Source organism: Larus michahellis, chromosome 11 (assembly GCF_964199755.1).
Source record: "Larus michahellis chromosome 11, bLarMic1.1, whole genome shotgun sequence".
NCBI classification, from domain to species: domain Eukaryota; kingdom Metazoa; phylum Chordata; class Aves; order Charadriiformes; family Laridae; genus Larus; species Larus michahellis.
In genome coordinates, this window is record NC_133906.1 from 1,454,501 (window position 1) to 1,471,337 (window position 16,837).

Below are 16,837 nucleotides of genomic sequence, written 5' to 3' on the forward strand. Positions count from 1 at the left end.
GGGAAGGCTTGTCACCCCCTCCCTCTCGGCTCAGCTGCCAGCTCCCCTAGGCAGGCAGTTGCCGGCATCCTTGGCCTTTTAAAGTGATTCTGGAGATGGGTATAAGAACATGGGAGGGGAAGGGAAGGGGAAGGGGAAGGGAGGACAGGACTGGGGACCTGCGTTTCCATTAGGCGATCCAAGAGCAGGCTGGGCTGCGTTGCTTAATTTACCAGCCTTAGTATATTAAGGGCCATTTTTTTTCCTGTCTGCTGGCTATCGGTGTCTTCTCACCTCTGCCCTCCCCTAAATCCACTTCATTTCTGCTTTTATTTACCTCAGTCAAACCGTGTGTGACTCATTTCCCTCTACAGTTAGGATTTATATTTTGCGTGGCTGGGTTTTCATAGCTCTGTCTCGCTCCCCTCTCTCTTTTTATGTATATTGATGAGATCCTTGCTCTTGCCCTTCTCTGTACTCGTATGAAATTTCCGACCCAAGGAAGGCTGCAGTGTGTTTAGCCTGCTCTTTCTAATACATCTAGAACAAATCCTGTAATGCTTTGCTGCTGTTTTAATTCCTTAATCTTAGACTGCTGACAGCTTCATTGCCTCGGGTCTTTCCGCTTCAATTCAGATTATAATCCCCGTTGAAGATGCTATTGAAATGATATATAGCCAGTCAGATACAACTGTCCTTGGAGGTTTGACCCTTTTAACTTGGCAATCCTTTGACTTCGGCAAACGCTCTCTGAGCACACGAGCTGGAAAGGCGACTTTCATTCCAGCCACGTACCTAGCGATGTTCAGACTGCGGCACGTGGCTCCGGCTGAATGGGAAACAGGAGACGCTTGTGCCTTTGTGCCCTCCGGGGTGCAAAAGGGATGTTGCCGTGGTTTCATACACATTAAAAGTTTAGGACGTTTCAGAGAAGATTTAACAGCAGCCATTTTATCCCAGCCACCAGCTCTGCAGCCACCAGACCCTCGCTGCAGCCTGAATTGGGTTTGGGTTTCTGGGGAGGGGGCTGCCCTGCACCCCCTCCCTCTTTCCCAGGTTGTGACCTTGGAGCCAGTGGCTGCTGCCTTGGTTTCCCTATGGAGCATCCCACCGTTTCTTGTCCATCCCGGCGCACCTGAGGGGCGAGATGTGAAATGGGCAGCCCCCGAAAAACCTCCCCGGCGAGACGGCCGGGATCGTGCAGCCTCCTGGAGCCCGACCCAGCCTGTTGTGCCTCTGCCTGCTGCTCCCCATGCTGGGGGACGGGGGAGGAAATCCCTCCGCGGTCCAGCAGGGCGGGAGAGGCCTTTCATTAACAAGATTCCTCTTCGGTAGCACGCCCCGCCATACCCAAACCTCAGCCCGAGGCCATCTGCACCCTCTGGGCTGAAGCCCCAGCATCTCTGCGCCGCTGCTGCTGCCCGGTCCCAGCTCCCAGCGCTGGGGCTGCTCTCGCCGGGGGAGCGCGGCTCTTTGTCTGGGCGGCTTGCTGGGAGCAGTGGTGTGTGCGGCCGCAGATACAAGCTCCTGCTGGATTCCCAGCAGCGGGAGCTGCCTCTAGCCAAGGATGAAAAGCTGGTTTCATGGGAGGAAATAATATTTAGAGAAGAGACAGATAACATTGCCTGCATCCACTGTGTTAACCCTTTGCTCCCTCCGCTGCTGGGGGGTGTTACGCCCCCAGCCCTGGAGCAGCGATGCTCCGTGGCTCTTCCTGAGCGCGCTCCATCTCCATGTGGAACTGTGAGGCTGCTGGTGCTGGACCTGCTCGCCTGGGTCAGGGTTTGGGGGTTTTAATTAGAGGGAGGGAGGCCCCAGCTCTGTGGCTGCCCTGCCTGCTTCCCCCCACGGGCTGCCCTTGTGCCTGCTGATTCCTGCTTCGCTCTTGCCAAAAAGGGGACGCAGCTCTTCCACAGCTTCAAACTGGGATCTGGTGGAGTAAGGAGGGGCGTTTCTCGTGGTTCCCACATCCAGGCTGGGGTCTCCTGCCTGGTCTCACCGTGAAAGTGTTTTTGAGGTGCCTGGAGGCAGCTTGGTGCTTTTTCTCAGCGCCCGGGCAGAGGGTTCAAGGCTCTGCCCTGGCCACGGAGCCGCTCCTCATGGCATGCGGCTGGGAAGACCTGGGGGGAGCATCTCCGGCTCCATCAGACCTCCCTGCGCACCCCCTGTCCTAGCCAGGCTGGGGACCATGATCAGCCTGAGCCGCGCTACTGTGGCTCCAGCCCGTTAAATATTGATGGCAGTGTTTGGAGAAGTGCTGGGGTGTCACAGCAGACCCTAAAGAAAGCTGGAATCTATCTTGCCCCCACCGCTTCTTCTCTCCCAGCCATCTTCTTCCCTGGCCTCATCCAGGGAGAGAGGGCTGGAGCCTCGTGGAGGGGCTGAGCACCAGAACCTCAGCGTGAAGCTGCTTTTCCCCCCGTTTTCCTTCCTTCAGAGGGACCTGGGGAGGCTGCTGTGCACCCCCTAAACCCCTCCCTCTCCTGCTCTCCCACCTTCCCGTCCCTCTTTTCAGGTCCTGCTCGGGACCGGAGCAGCAGCAGCCAGATCCAGCCCAGCATTCCCACCTTCCCAAGTAGAATGACTGGGATCAGGGACCTAGAGGGATCCTGGAGAAGAAGGGGTTCCAGCCTGGCCCTGTGCGTTACTCTGCCTTGGCCAGCTGAATCATTACCTGCTGCAGTCACTTCAGTAGCAACATTGACCGGAAAAGACATAGCTTTTTAGCGATTTACACCAGTTTTACATTCCACCCTCCCAAAACAGAGGTGTAAGAGCTTGGCTGGAGCTCCGGTCCTCCCACTGCTCAGGCCATAAGCTACCGCTGCCCCAGTTAGGCAGCCATTCTCGCCGTTTGCCGTCATTAAGCTAAACAGGTTCCATGGGCGATATCCCTGGAATCTCCCCCGACTCCTGCTTTGCTCTGACCTGGTGCCGTGGTGCCAGGAGAATGGACCACCAAACTCTGCCGGGGACGGGCTGCGAGGCTCCTCGGTCTCCCACACCCCGTCAGCCAACCTTCTGCTGCAGCACCGTCCCACACAGCCCTGCGGACGGTATTCCTGCCCCCGCCAGCTCTACGGACACCCTGTTTCCTAGGTGCCACCCCCATTGGTCAACCCTTGGCCCAACCTGTCACTGTCTTGCTGTTCTCACCCGGGGGGACACGGTGTGTCCCCAAACTGTGCAAGGGCAAAGGTCCAGCCCCTGGTTGGAGTGGTGTTTCCACAGAAGGGATCAGGAAGGGATGGGAGGCTGGGATAGGGGAAGGTAGACTTGGGGTGGGGGGGGTGGTCCCTAGGCTGGGAGGTGTTTGCTTCCCACCCAGAGCTTGGATGGGAAACTTTTGGACACCCATTTTCCACGAAGGGCCAAGCAGGGAGCGGGGGCCGCCTACAGTGAGGTGGTGCTTGGCCGGGAGACCTTGGCAAGTTGGGCCACTCTCGATGCTGAGCATGGTCGGGCCGCAGATGGGGCCAAGAGGGAGCAAACAACGCTCTTGAGTGCTCCAAACTGGGAGGAAGGAGAGGGCCCCAGTGGGAACCCCCATCCCGGTTGGATCTGCTGCCACTGGAGGGCTGCTGGAAGGCTGGATGGTTTCTGCCAGGCTGGGTGATGGGGCTCCTGACCAAAGGAGAGGTATCTCTTTCTCGCTGGCAAAGTTAAAAAACCATCATCAGCCGGAGAACAAACAGCCCCGGGCTGGGGAAGGCTGAGGGAGACGGGGAGGAGCAGGGGGGGGTGTGGGGACGGGGGGGTGCATGGGGACGGGGCGTCCGCGGGAGGTTTTTTCAGGGACTTGTGATCTCAGAGCAAATTTCTGCTGGTGGCTGCGCACCAGCGGCACCGTTTCGCCGCCCCGCGCGTACCTCCCCCCAGCCCGCCGGTGCGCGGGGTGCCCCAGGGGGGGTCAGGGCCGCTCTGCGGAGGGGCTGCGGGAATATGGTCCCTGCTCGGAAAGCGTGTGATCTGCCAGGCAGCCGGGGAGCCCCGGGGGCACTGCCATCCCTTTGTTCCTCCTTCTCTTTCTTTTCCACCTTCAGATATTATTTTTTCCCCCCCGCTCTGCTTCCAGCCTCCTGCGTATGCAGCACTCCCCCCGCCTTCCACCCACAGTTCCTGTCTTGATTTTCCTTCCCCTCAACAAATATGTGTTCCTCAGGCTCCTTCTCCTCCCTGCCCAGCTTCCCTCATCAGCGTCGCCTCCCCAAACTTGTCCTTTTTCCCCTCCCTTGCCCCCTCTCCCTGTTTTCCCCCCAGGCCCTTCCCCTGCCCGCTCCTCTCCCCTTCCCTCCAGCCGCTCGGGCCCCCCGTTCGCTCACTCTCCGTCTCCCCTTCTCTGACAGTTTGGGGGGAAATCTGTCTGTGTCAACGCACAAATTCCATTATTTATTGGCTGAGCGGAGCGAGGTCCTACACTCGTCTGTAATTGTCTGCAGATCAAAGCGCCTGCTGATGGCAGCTTTGCCTTCTCGCAGCAGAACACCACCCCCAGCTCCAGCGCTCCCCATCCTCCCGGGGGAGTCGGGTGCGTGCTTGTCGACACCCTCGATGACTGATCTCCCAGACAGAGAGGAAAGAAGTAGGGCTGGGGGGGAAGCGGGGGTGGGGGGGGGTGGGGGGAGGGAGAAAAGAGAGACCTGGAGGATCCGCAAAGCTCCCGGGAGGAGATGGGGATGTTGGGGGGGTGTCTCAGGGGGTCACGCAGCCCCCGGCAGGGGGTGGGATGGTAGAGGTGGTCCCTAGCCTGGGAACTGGGACAGAGAAATGAAGTGAAGGCCCGGGGCGGGGGGGGCGCAGCAGGGAAGCAGGGAGCATCCCCATATCTGTCCAGAACTGGAAATGGGAATTTCTTCTCCAGAGATGCATCCCTGGAGATCCAGGATGGCTCAACAGAAGCAGATGGCTAAAAACCAGAAATGAGGACAAAGGAGAGCATGCCTTTTTCTACCTTTCCCTTCTGAAACCACCAACCCAGCCCGGGGACGGGGGATGTCAAAGCGAAATGCAGGCACCCATTTGTTGTTTGGGTGTTGGTGGCAAGATGTGTGTGGGCAGAGGACGAGGAACCATCCACCCCAACTCCCGCCCCATGGGGTCCTCCTCGGGGTCCCAACTCCAACATTTCCAGCTGCTATTTAGGATGGAGGAGAGAAGAGAGGGAGAGGGAGAGGGAGAGGGAGAGGGAGAGGGAGAGGGAGAGGGAGAGGGGGAGGGGGAGGGAGAGGAGAGGAGAGGAGAGGAGAGGAGAGGAGAGGAGAGGAGAGGAGAGGAGAGGGGATAGGATCCTGGAGTCCTGCCGAGGGAAGCTGTTAGGGTTATTTTGGGGTTATGTTCAGGTTATCGCCCCTTCCCTGGAGCCCTTTGGGAGCTGACAAGATACTTCCCGGTGGCAACAGGGCTTTCTTCTCATAGGAAAGAGCAGGTCAAATTTCTTGTAGGATCACCCGCATGGAGGGGAGAGCTGCAGCGGTTTCTCTGCGGGAGGAGGGGGGGGGTCACTCTGAACCCCTCTCCCCAGGGCCAGTCTTCCCGTTTCATCAAGATACGCTGGGGAAATGGGGCTTGATGAACCCCCATCTTCTGTTCCACAGGGATCTGCAGGCACCAAGAGGCAGAGACACCATCCACAGGTCTGACAGCTCGATCCCCTCTCACGGCCCAGAGCATGAAGCCGTCCGGCTCAAGCTGCGGGTCCACATGCCTTTATCTGTCCTGTTGTCCCCAGCTTTTCCTCCTTGTGACGCCTCCCTGGCCCTGCCGTCAAACCTCCTCCAGCTTCTTTTTGCACGGAGAGTTCAGGCAGGTTCGCTTACGCTTCTCCCTGTAAGGTATTTTTCCAAGCCTTAAATCAGCTTTTTGATCTTCTTTCAAAAGTTCAGACGCCGGCGCTGCGTGCGGTGTTCCCAGATCAGTCACACTGGTGCCTGAGAGCAGTTACCTCCTCTCTCCCAAAGCCTCTGCTCTCCCCCCATGCAAGCATCATGCCGTTGCCCACCCTTACTTTCCTCACAGACCCCTCCGCTCCTTAGTCCTTCCCAGAGGAGAGACATCCCCACAGGACATTTTAGGGAAGAGCCTCCAGGAGGCTGCCCAGGGCAGTACGAGTCCCAGCTCTGAGGATAACGGGAACACAGCCCTTCTTCGGATTTGGCTCCAAGGTCTCTTCCTTCAAGAGGAACAAGACACCGGCCATGGAAGCAGCTCCCTTTGCAGGCTTGGGCTTGCAAGAAGATCCCCCCGCCTCTCTGAAACCGGAGCGGAGACGGTGGCTCCCTGAGCTGTGTCCTGCAGGGAGCCAGAACTGGCTCACCCAGAAGTGAGCGGAGACTGACCCCCATGTCCTGAAAATGCTCAAAAGTAGATAATAGGTATGGAGGGTCCATGTGAAGCTGAGCCTTTGCCTCAGCCTCCATCTGTCCCAGCAGGAGGCCTTGGGGGATGTGTTGCTGTGTGTCGCTGGCCAAGAGAATCCAGTTTACCAGTAGCGGCCCTTGAGTTGGCCACCTGAGCTACATCTTCTCACCTACAAACTGCCCGGAACTTCAGGAAAACTTTACTGACGCACCCTGGCTCCAAACCTGCCTGGTGCGAGAGGTCTACCTGCACCGCCGCCAGGGAACACGAGGGTGCTGAGCAACTCAGGCACCTTGCAGGACAGAACCCAGGGACTTGGACTTCCAGTGGGAATGGAGCCCCAGCATCCTTCCTTGCTCCATACCCCACCTCTGGGCAAGGCGTCTGTGAAAAGAAATGCCTCCTTGACAAACATGGGACCTGCGCTCTCCTGAAACCACGGCTCTCTGGGCAGCGGTCTCTGTCACCTTGGTGACTACTTCACCTCTGCTCAGAGGGGCTGCTACGGATTGGGGCTTTCTGAATCACACGATGGTTTTGATCAGTTGGGACGTCCAGAGGTCCCTGCTCAGGGCAGGGCTGGTAGATCAGGTTTCTCAGGAGGATCTCCAAGAATGGCAATTCCTGCCCGAGTCTGGTTCCTGTGCCAGTGTTTTACCACCCTCACAGTGAAGATTGTTTTTTTCCCTAATACCTAACAAGAATTTCCCTTCTTCAGCTCATGCCCGTAGCTTCTCATTCCATCCCTGTGCGCCTCTGAAAGGAGATTGGACATGTTTCCTGGTTTTCATCCCAGCACCCAAAGGCAGGCAGAGTGCCCCACCAGCCCTGACAAACACACGGAGACAGCCACCACCCCCCTCGGGGCACTTTTTTCCTCCCAAGGGGAGGCAGGGAGTCAAAGCTTCGGCGGGGAAGGGGCGCTGAGCTGGGCATCCCGCTGCACAGAGCTCTGGGACTTCAAAGACCGAGCCCCCAGGTCCTGACCCTGCACAACGAGCCTGGGGAGGATTTGCCAGCCGCAGGGCCGGAGCTGATCTCGTCTTCAGTCAGGAGACACCGCCCCCTCCCACCACCGTTGCCCTCTTGGGCACTGGGAACTATAACCGCTCTCGCTTGGAGCAAGAAGGGAGCAGCAAACCCACATGCACGGCTGGGCAGACGGGCGCCTTGGGGAGCTGGGGGAAGGGACGCCCGGGCTGGCAGGGACAGCGTTTTTTGCAGACCCTTCTACTGGCCCAGAACACGACGGGCAGGAAAACAAAGTGACGGTGGTGGCCGGGCAAGGTTTGGCGCCTGCAGGCAGCTGGGTGACAGCCTTCCCCCTCCAACCCCCCCAAACCCCTTTGCTCTCTCTGCGTGGCTTTTCCAAGGCGGCTCAACCTGCGGCGTCTCCTGCTAACATCCCACCCTGATCTCTCCGGCTGGCCTTGCCAAGCCACATCAGTGCCGACCTGCGGCAACCGGCCACCCGCCCGCCTGTGCCAAGACATCTCAGAGAGACACCCCCCCCCCCCGCCCCCGCTTCTCCTAGCTTCCAGCATCTTCCAAAACCAAGCTTCTAACCGTGTCCTGATTCCTTACCCGGTGAGAACAGCGGTGGCAGCTGAATGCTCCCTTGGGTCACAAGGGGAGACTTTAAAATCTACTGGGCGTTAGCTGGGGTGCTGGGCTGTCCCCAGGCCATCTCCCCCATTCTGCTGTCCACCCTCCTCTGCTATGCCCCCCCCTTCCCCCCAAAAAAAAGCTCTTTTTTGGATCACACATCCCTCTGCAGCATCCTCAGCCTCCCCCCCAGCCTGTGCCATTTCATTCAGGAAAGGGATCCTGGGGACAAGCCCGTGCCCTTTCTCAAGCCCCCAACTTTTTAACTTGGTACCCTGGAATCGTGGGGGCTCGGGGGACCCCAGCATTTGGGGAAGGGAGGAAAAGGAACAGAATGGGACTATCCCGTGACCTCTCTTAGGGGAGGAAAGCAATGGGGGGCACTCGGATGGATCCCCTCCCAAGGAAGGGGTGATGGAGAGCTGCGGGGGGCGGATCGCCGAGCAGACTGGGAAAAGGACAGGCAGGACCGGGCAGGGGGCCCGGGGGGCCACGGCTCCTGCCGGGAGCATGTTGCACCAGGGAGGGGGGAGAATGAATATTTTAATCTGAATCCAACAAAAGGGCGAGAGCCGCTCCGAGGATTTTTCCCGGAACGCGCTTGGTCGGAGACGGGGAAGGACTGGAGGGGGGCGGGAAACGAGACCCCGGAAAATCTCGTTGTCCAGCGTCCCTGTCGTGTCGCCCCCCCCAACATCCCCCTCCGGCCTGAGCAACCCTCGGGGGGGCTCCCGGAGCAACCCTACCCTGGCCGTGCCACCGCCGGAGTCCCAGCCCCGGGCAGCGCTGGGCGGTGAGGCAGGGCTGGCGGGGGGGACACAGATCGTGTGTGGAGGGGGGAGAATTGTGGGATGAGAAGGAAACAGATCGGGGCGGCGGGGGCGGGGGGGTGACAAAGACGGCGCCAGGGGTGGCCCTGGCGTGGGAGATGGTGCGGGGGACGGGACGGCCGTGATGGGCGCTGCCGATGCAGCCTGGGCTTCACTTACCGGCAGCCGTCCCGCTTCCACCCGGGAGCCGCCCGGGGCCACGCGTGACCCGGCCGCGCCGCTGCTGCCACCCGCTCGCCCCGCCGTGCCACCCGCTCGCCCCTGTCCCAAACCGGTCCCGCGTGGGGCGCGCTGCGCTCCCAGGGACCAAATCCCTTTTCCAAACCCCTCCAAGCCCCGCCGCCTCCCGCTTCCTCCGGTCGCCCCTGGATCCTGCCTCCCCCGTGGGTAGCGGAGGAGCGGGGGGGGGGCTGTTCCCTTCCCACCGGGGACCGGGAGGCAAAGACAAAGGCGGCGGAATATCACCGCACGGCTAAAGCCGCTCCGAGCCCCTCCGAGCCCTTAACTAGATCGTTAGGGGATTATCCGCATCCTAAGCGGCCGCGGGGCGAGGCGGGGGGAGCGGCCGCCCCGTCCCGTTACCGAGCGCCCCCGGGGACGGCGGCGGTGGGAGGCGACGCGCGGAGCTGCCCGGACACGGCGGCGGCTGGAGACGGGTCTGCGGAGAGAACGGATCGACCAGCGGAGGGACCGTGATCGGTACCGGGGCGGGGAGGCGAGGGGGAGGGGGGGCGCGGGGGGCTCCGTCTGTCGCCCTCCGGGGGCCGGTGGGGGACCCGAGGCTCGCTCCGCGCCCGCCTCCCCCTCGCTTTCCGCGGAGGGCGGAAAGTTTGTGCCCGCGGGGGGAGCTTCCGTGGAGGGGGCGGGGGGGGGGGGAAAGAGGTCCTCGGGTCTCCGGCGGGATCGTGCCCCCCGAGCCCGAGGGGGCTGGCATTGGGGTGCCCGCTGGGGGACCGGGATTAGGGGCGCGGGGCTGTGGGCGGGCGGGGTGCCGGGGGTGGGAGCAGGCAGGGAAGAAGCGGAGCCGGGGGGGGGGTCTCTCTGTGCCTCCGCGCTGATGGGCTCAGCTTTATCCAGAGCTGTAATCCCCCCTGCTCCGGTAATTAAAAACTCCGCATTACAAGGAAAACGGTGTGCAGGGAAATGTAATCAAGTCTGGAGGGGCTTAACCATCTGGTAAAGGTTAGGACCGGCGCGGCGGGGGACGCGGCGGGGGGATTTGGCAGCCGCCGCGATCCGGGCTCCTCTTAATCTACCGCGGGGACGAGCGCAGCATCTGCGGGGTAATATCGGTGCCCCCGGCAGCGATCGGGCTCCCACCGCCGTTTAAGGGGACCTCCCCGGGGCTAGCCCCCTCCCCAGCCGCCCCCGGCTCCGGTGGAACGATTCCGGTGTGGCACCGGGGGCCCGGATTGCATTCCCTCCCCGGGGCCAGCGGGGAAGGGGTTAAGCGGCCGCCGGTGGCCGCGGTTCGCCCCCCCCCCGCCCCCCCAGCTCCGGGCAGGGCCCTCCCCCGCCGCCCCCGGGAGCCCGAAACTCTTTGGGAGTGCGAGGGGCGAGCACAGGTGAGGAGGGACGCGGCGGCGCGAGTGGGATCCGGCGTCCCCGGGAGGGCTGGGGGGCCATGGGGGCCGAGGCAGGCTGCGGGCGGGGACAGCTCTTCCTCCGCTCCCTCCTCTTCCTCCTGCTGGCCGGGCCCCCCGCACCGCGCCCGGCGAGCGGGCAGCTGCGCTACGCCGTGCCCGAGGAGCTGGAGCACGGAGCCTTCGTGGCCAACCTGGGAGAGGACCTGGGGCTGGACGTGTCCACCCTGTCGGCACGGCGGTTCCGCATCGTGTCGCGGGCCGGGGCCAGGCAGCACCTGGAGGTGAACCTGGAGAATGGGATCCTCTTTGTGAACGAGCGGATCGACCGGGAGGAGGTGTGCGAGGCCGGGGGGACCTGCCTGCTCCACCTGCAGCTCCTCGTCGAGAGCCCGCTGGAGCTCTATCGTGTCGAGGTGGAGGTACTGGACATCAATGACCACGCGCCCACATTCCCCTGGCAAGAGTATGTGCTGGAGGTGGCCGAGTCTGCAGTGCTCGGTGCCCGCTTCCCACTGGAGAGCGCCCAGGATCCTGACGTGGGTACCAACTCGGTGCACACCTACCGGCTCAGCCCCAATGGTTTCTTTTCGCTCGAGGTGCAAACGCGCAGTGATGCCAGCAAGTTTGCAGAGCTGGTGCTGGAGCGCGCCCTCGACCGGGAGCAGCAACGCGCGCACCGGGTGCTGCTCACCGCTCTCGACGGCGGTGTCCCCGAGCGCTCAGGCACAGCTCACATCCTTGTCACCGTGCTGGATGCGAATGACAACGTGCCTGCCTTTGACCAGCCCTCGTACGGTGTGAGCCTTCCTGAGGATGCCCCTGCCGGCACCCTGGTCATCCAGCTCAATGCCACTGACCTGGATGAGGGCCCCAACGGAGAGATCGAGTACTCCTTCAGTGGGCATGCGCCACCACGTGTCCGGGACCTCTTCCACATAGAGCCCCGGAGTGGGCAGGTGCTGCTGAAGGGCCCTCTGGACTATGAGCGGGCAAGCCTCCATGAGCTCTACGTGCAAGCAAAGGACCGTGGGCCTTCGGCTGTGGCTGTGCACTGCCGAGTGCTTGTCCACCTCCTTGATGTGAATGACAACGCGCCAGAAGTGACCCTCACCTCAGTGTCCACACCTGTGCTGGAGGATGCCCCACCAGGCACCGTCATCGCTGTCATCAGTGTTCTGGACAGGGACTCTGGGGACAATGGGCGTGTGAGCTGCGAGGTCGGCCCCGACGTGCCCTTCGAGCTCCGTTCCTCCTTCCGCAACTACTACACGCTAGTCACCACGCAGGCGCTGGACCGGGAGGTTGTATCCGAGTACAACGTAAGCATCACGGCACGGGACATGGGCTCCCCTGCCCTGCTGACCCGCAGCACCCTCACCGTCCCGGTGTCCGATGTGAACGACAATGCCCCATGCTTCCTCCAGCCCTCCTACAGCGTCTATGTGATGGAGAACAATGCGCCAGGTGCCTCCATCTGCTCCGTCAGCGCATTGGACCCTGACTGCCAACAAAACGCCTACCTGTCCTACTCCATTGCCGATGGGCACATCCATGGCATGCCTGTGGGCACCTACGTGTCTATCAATTCGGACAGCGGGCACATGTATGCCCTGCGCTCCCTCGATTATGAGCAGATCCGCAGCTTCCAGATCCAGGTGCAAGCACAGGATGCGGGTTTCCCGCCACTCAGCGCCAACGTCACCGTCCACATCTTTGTGCTGGACCAGAACGACAACGCTCCAGTCATCGTTTCCCCCATGCCGCGCAATGGCTCCGTGGCCACCGAGCTGGTGCCGCGATCAGCCGGGCCTGGCTACCTTGTGGGCACGGTGTCGGCAGTGGATGCGGATGCGGGGTTAAACTCACGCCTCTCCTACCAGCTCCTCCAGGCCACTGATTTCACCCTCTTCAGCTTGGCACCAGACACAGGTGAGCTGCGCACCCTCCGCTCCTTTCTAGAGCAGGATGCAACCCGGCAGCGGCTGTTGGTGCAGGTACGTGACGGTGGGCAGCCAGCCCTCTCAGCCACCGTGTCCCTCCTGCTTTCGGTGGTGGAGACCATGCCGCAGACTCTCTCTGACTTCAGCGAGTTCAGCCTCCCCCCAGAGGCCTCCTCATCCTCCCCGGTCACTCTCTACCTCCTTGTCTCCCTGGGCTCCATCTCCTTCACCTTCCTTCTCGCCATCCTCATCCTCACAGCCATTCGGTGCCGTGGAGAGCACCGCTCCCACCAAGGCGATGGCTGCTCACCGCCCCGCTGCCACTGCTGCCCTGGGTCCAGACCCTCCTCTGACAGCCTGAAGACGTCCAACCTGACGGCGCAGCCCCCCACGGGGACCACGGCTGCCACTTGCCTCGATGTGCCCGGGGGTGGCCCCCCGGGCTACTGCTACAAGGTCTGCCTAGGTCCTGAGTCTGCCCAGAGCGACTTCATGTTCCTCAAACCCTGCAGCCCGCCCCGGAACAACGAGAAGGACCCTGGGAAGCGGTCCCGGCCAGGACAGCATCTCCAGGTCTCCAAGCAGGTAATGTCATGTCTGGCGATGACTACAAGTGCTTTGAGGGTCTCCCCAGCTCCCTTTGTCAGCCTCTGTGCCGTGAGAGAAACGGCTTTTCACAGAGAATAACTGGCACCTTTGATCAGTGCGGGAATTAGGAGCCATCAGGCAGCGGGAAACTCTCCATCGAGCTTCCCGATGTGTCTAATTACTGGGGGAGCGTCAGGCTTGGCTGAGGCGAGAGGAAATCCCTTTCTGACACCTTTTGCACCCATTAGAGGCAATGGAGATGCTCCCGTGCCCTGGAGGGGTGGGATGGTGGGGGTGGCATCTCCTCTGTGTGGGTGAGCAATTCACACTGGGACAGCCTGAGCGTCGCTGCCGGTCCGCTTTTCCCCGTGCCGGCAGGGGTCCGCGGTGTCCCACTGCTGCACCCAGAGCTGGTCCCAAGCCTGCTGGCACTGCTCGTGTCCCCATGTCTGGCACCCAGGCCTGGCCGCTGTGCCGCACCAGCCTGTGCCAGCGGGGAGGGAGTGGGGTCTTCAGGGCGGGATTTTGATGTCAACATTTGTTAGGTATTGAAATGAGGAACGTCTAATTTTCCCGATGAAAGACTCTTTCCGAAACGCGATTACAAGGATGGAGAGTGATGAGGCGTCTAATCCACTTACGTTTGACTTTTAATAAAACAGCCCTTCCAAGGAGAGCCCAAGACTCGCTGCCAAGAGGCTCTTCCTGCACGTCTCCTTGCACCGCTGGACTCACTTCTCTAATACCTTAATGGGATTTTCCCCTAGCTGTTTGCAACCCCCCTTGAGATGTTGGGTCTGCAGCCAATTTCTTCACCTTTCACCCTTTGGTGCCTGAAACCTGGGCTAAGTTACCATCACACCTGCAAAAAAAAAAGGCTTTTTAAAATTAATGGAAATAGGAAAAGCCCCTCTCTCTCCCCAGAAGGACAGACCTGGGCATTTAAACTCCCAGAGAATGAAGAGTAAGCCCCAGACAATCCCAGTGTCTCAGGAGGGTGGGGAAGGTTCAGAAGAGAACAGGCTGGTTCAAAACTGCCTCAGTTTCCTTGAAATGGGAGTGTGCTCTGTGCTTCTCCACAAAGGAGGAGACAGGGTCCTGCATCCCTGGCTGCTGAAGCCTTGTGCTGGCAGGGCTGGGCTGATTAACAGTCCCAATAACCAGCCTTGCCCTTCCTTGTGTTTTCCAGATCAAACAGCCCAACATGGACTGGCTGCCTCCAAGCACGCAGCGACTTGCTCTAAAGAGGTACCAAATCCGGCCCTGTGGGAACAGAGGGAGTGGGTGGAAGGGGGGATGTGGGGATGGGGAGGTTATCTCCAACGCAGTTTTGAACCCAACTTTTCTCTTTAGCTCCCAGAGCCTGGAGGACGTGGGGGAAATCCGCAGAGCCCTTCAGAAGGAGCACGAGAGGCTGTGCACGCTGGTGACCCCTGTCTCGGGTTAGTATCGGTGCACTGGGGCTGGGAGGACCAGACCTTCTTGTCGTTTGGTGGAGGTGCAGTAGGGGGACACAGCCCTGCTCCTAGCAGTGGTAGAGTTTTGCCGGGTGGAAGGGGTGTCCAGGCTCCAGAAGGGAGTTTGGCGACACACGGCCATGGGCTTGCACCCTGGGACATGGGTGTGACCTCCCTTGAGCCATTCTCCCACTCATCTTTCCTCCAGAGTTTCAGAAGGCCTCGGTAGGCACCAACAGCATCTGGACACCACAGTACAGCTCCTTGTACCCAGGGCACATCCCAGCCCTGGATTATCAGCACAATGTCTACATCCCCGGCACCCCTACTCTGCTTTCCAGCAAAGATGGGCCTCTCTTCCTAGGCCGGGAGAACAAGAACAGCTTCTCCACCTTTGGCAAGAGGAAGAAGATGACAACTTACTGTGACATGCATGACAGTGTGGTTATCAACAACGACCTGAAATAATGACCAGAGCTGGGCCTGGATGGCTCTGCCCAAGGCCCTGGGAATCACTTGCATTATTTCAGCTGCCAGGTCCCCCCCCGCAGCACACAGCTCCATGTATGGACCACTCAGGACTTTGTGGGGCTGCTAAGATAGTGGCCCACCAGGGCATGGGGAAAGGATTTAAGGAGCACAATACTGAGAAGTGATAGGGATAGGGGGGCGGGGGGCATTTCTCTCACCTCATCCTGCAAAGCTGTGTTGGCAGCAGGTGCTGGTGGGGGCCCATACAACCAGATTTAAGCAAATCTGCCTTGAGTTTATCCATTCCCACGTCCCCTTAGGGACCATTCATCTCTGTAAACGTTGTCACTTCTTTGTCTTGTCTGGCTGTGTGAATGTACCGAGCTGCATGCCTGTATTTCTGTCCCAGTAGGCATGGTAAACGTACGCAGACCAAGCCTGGTTCAGTCAAGCCTGACCCTACATATTGGGGCAGTGACCCATTGCTCTGTCCCAGAGACCCAGTGGGATGTTTTGCATGTCCAGAGCAGCCGTTGATGTCTGGCTTCTCCAGGAAGTGAGTGCAAAAGCCAACCACTGTGAGTGCTTCCTTTCAAACCCTGACCTGACACTTGCAGGACTGGAGACCCAAAGTCCAGGACACAGCCAGGGTCCAGGACACAGCCAGTCTTTGCTCTGGGAGCAGCATGGGCTGGAGCACACACACAGATTGGATGGCTCAGAAATGCACAAGGTGAGGCCCTGCTGGGTAACTCTCTAGCCCAAGGCAACATCATCTGAAGGAAAGAGAGTTTCCAGCCATTGTAGGGGCCCTGACACAGGTGACAGTCCTCTTCCCTCCTCCCCCTGCCCTCACCTGGATCTCTGTTTTCCCCAAGTCCTGAACTCCTTGGGGAATCACTCCACTGGGAGCCCCACTTGCATGGGACAGACATCTCACGCTGTGCCCTGCATCTCCTTGAGGACTTTTAGTTGGCTGTCAGGAGCCCTCACGGGCAGGACTCCAGCCCCAGAACAGTCTCTCCCCCTGCCCTGCTCGCCCTACACCTGTCCACCCGGTCTGTCTGCCAGCATTGCCAATCGCTCCGGTCACGGGACAGTTCATTTCCAATCCATCTGTGCAGAACATGACAGCTCTTTCTAAACCGAGTTTGTTTCACGATGTCTGATTTGTACCAATAAATTGTATTTTAATAGCTCACCCTGTCTCCCGGCTGTCCCTGAGCTGCACAAGAAAGCGGGAATCAATGCTCAGCTCTTGGAGGAGGGCTCTCAGCTTCAGCAGACATGTGTGTCCCTCTGGCCTCCTGAGTTGCTGGAGCAGCCCAGAAGAGCTCATTTTATTCACTTCACCCATATGCTTGGGGCTCAGGGTGCCTTTCCCTCCCTCCCTGTACGTGGGATCACTTTGGGGTCATGGCCAGAGATGTCACACAGCTCCCTGCCCCATGCTCCAGCTTGGGCAGAGACTCCGCAGGCATTTGTACCAAGGCATGGGCATAAAGGGCTTTGAACTGCTGGGGAGAGGGGCTGGGGCTGGCAGTAACGGCTTATTGTTGGCTTTGCGCATTGCTTTCTATGGTTCATGTAAGCTTTCCCCTGGATGCTCGTCACCCACCAGCTTGCCTCGGGAGCTGCAGAGATAACCTGGGCTTGTGCGGGCGTAGGGACGAACTGCCTGGAAACAGGCAAGCCAGTATGTGCTGGTGGGATGACTCGATGTGGGAAGTGGTTCACCTTCGGATGAAGTCCTGAGGCAGCCACACGCCGTGGCTGTCCTTCTCTTACCCCCCGCTTGCTCAGTGACGGGCTTGGGGAGGCTGCAATGCGGCTTTTGGGATTAACCCAGAAAAGTCCTTGTCTCAAGTGGGTAACGTGCTTCTTTGGTGGAAGCAGGGGGCAGGGAACACTCAAAGGGGCCCATGGGAGCCAGGGACCCAGGAGGACAGTGCTTTGGACATGAAAGGGACCTGGCTGCTTCTGGTGACTTCAGTCCCAGCTCACATCTGCCTGGCTGTCAGTAG

The 16,837-nt window shown here is 60.2% G+C and overlaps 1 protein-coding gene across 1 annotated transcript; it reads left to right on the forward strand.

Moving 5' to 3' along the window:
• The first annotated feature begins 10,237 nt into the window (after nt 1–10,237).
• Nucleotides 10,238–16,013, forward strand: LOC141749778 (protocadherin-10-like). Its single transcript, XM_074603863.1, has 4 exons — nt 10,238–12,882; nt 14,075–14,133; nt 14,239–14,327; nt 14,551–16,013. The coding sequence occupies exons 1-4, from the start codon at nt 10,396–10,398 to the stop codon at nt 14,808–14,810; spliced, it is 2,895 nt and encodes a 964-aa protein (XP_074459964.1). The 5' UTR covers nt 10,238–10,395; the 3' UTR covers nt 14,811–16,013.
• The last annotated feature ends 824 nt before the right edge of the window (nt 16,014–16,837 follow it).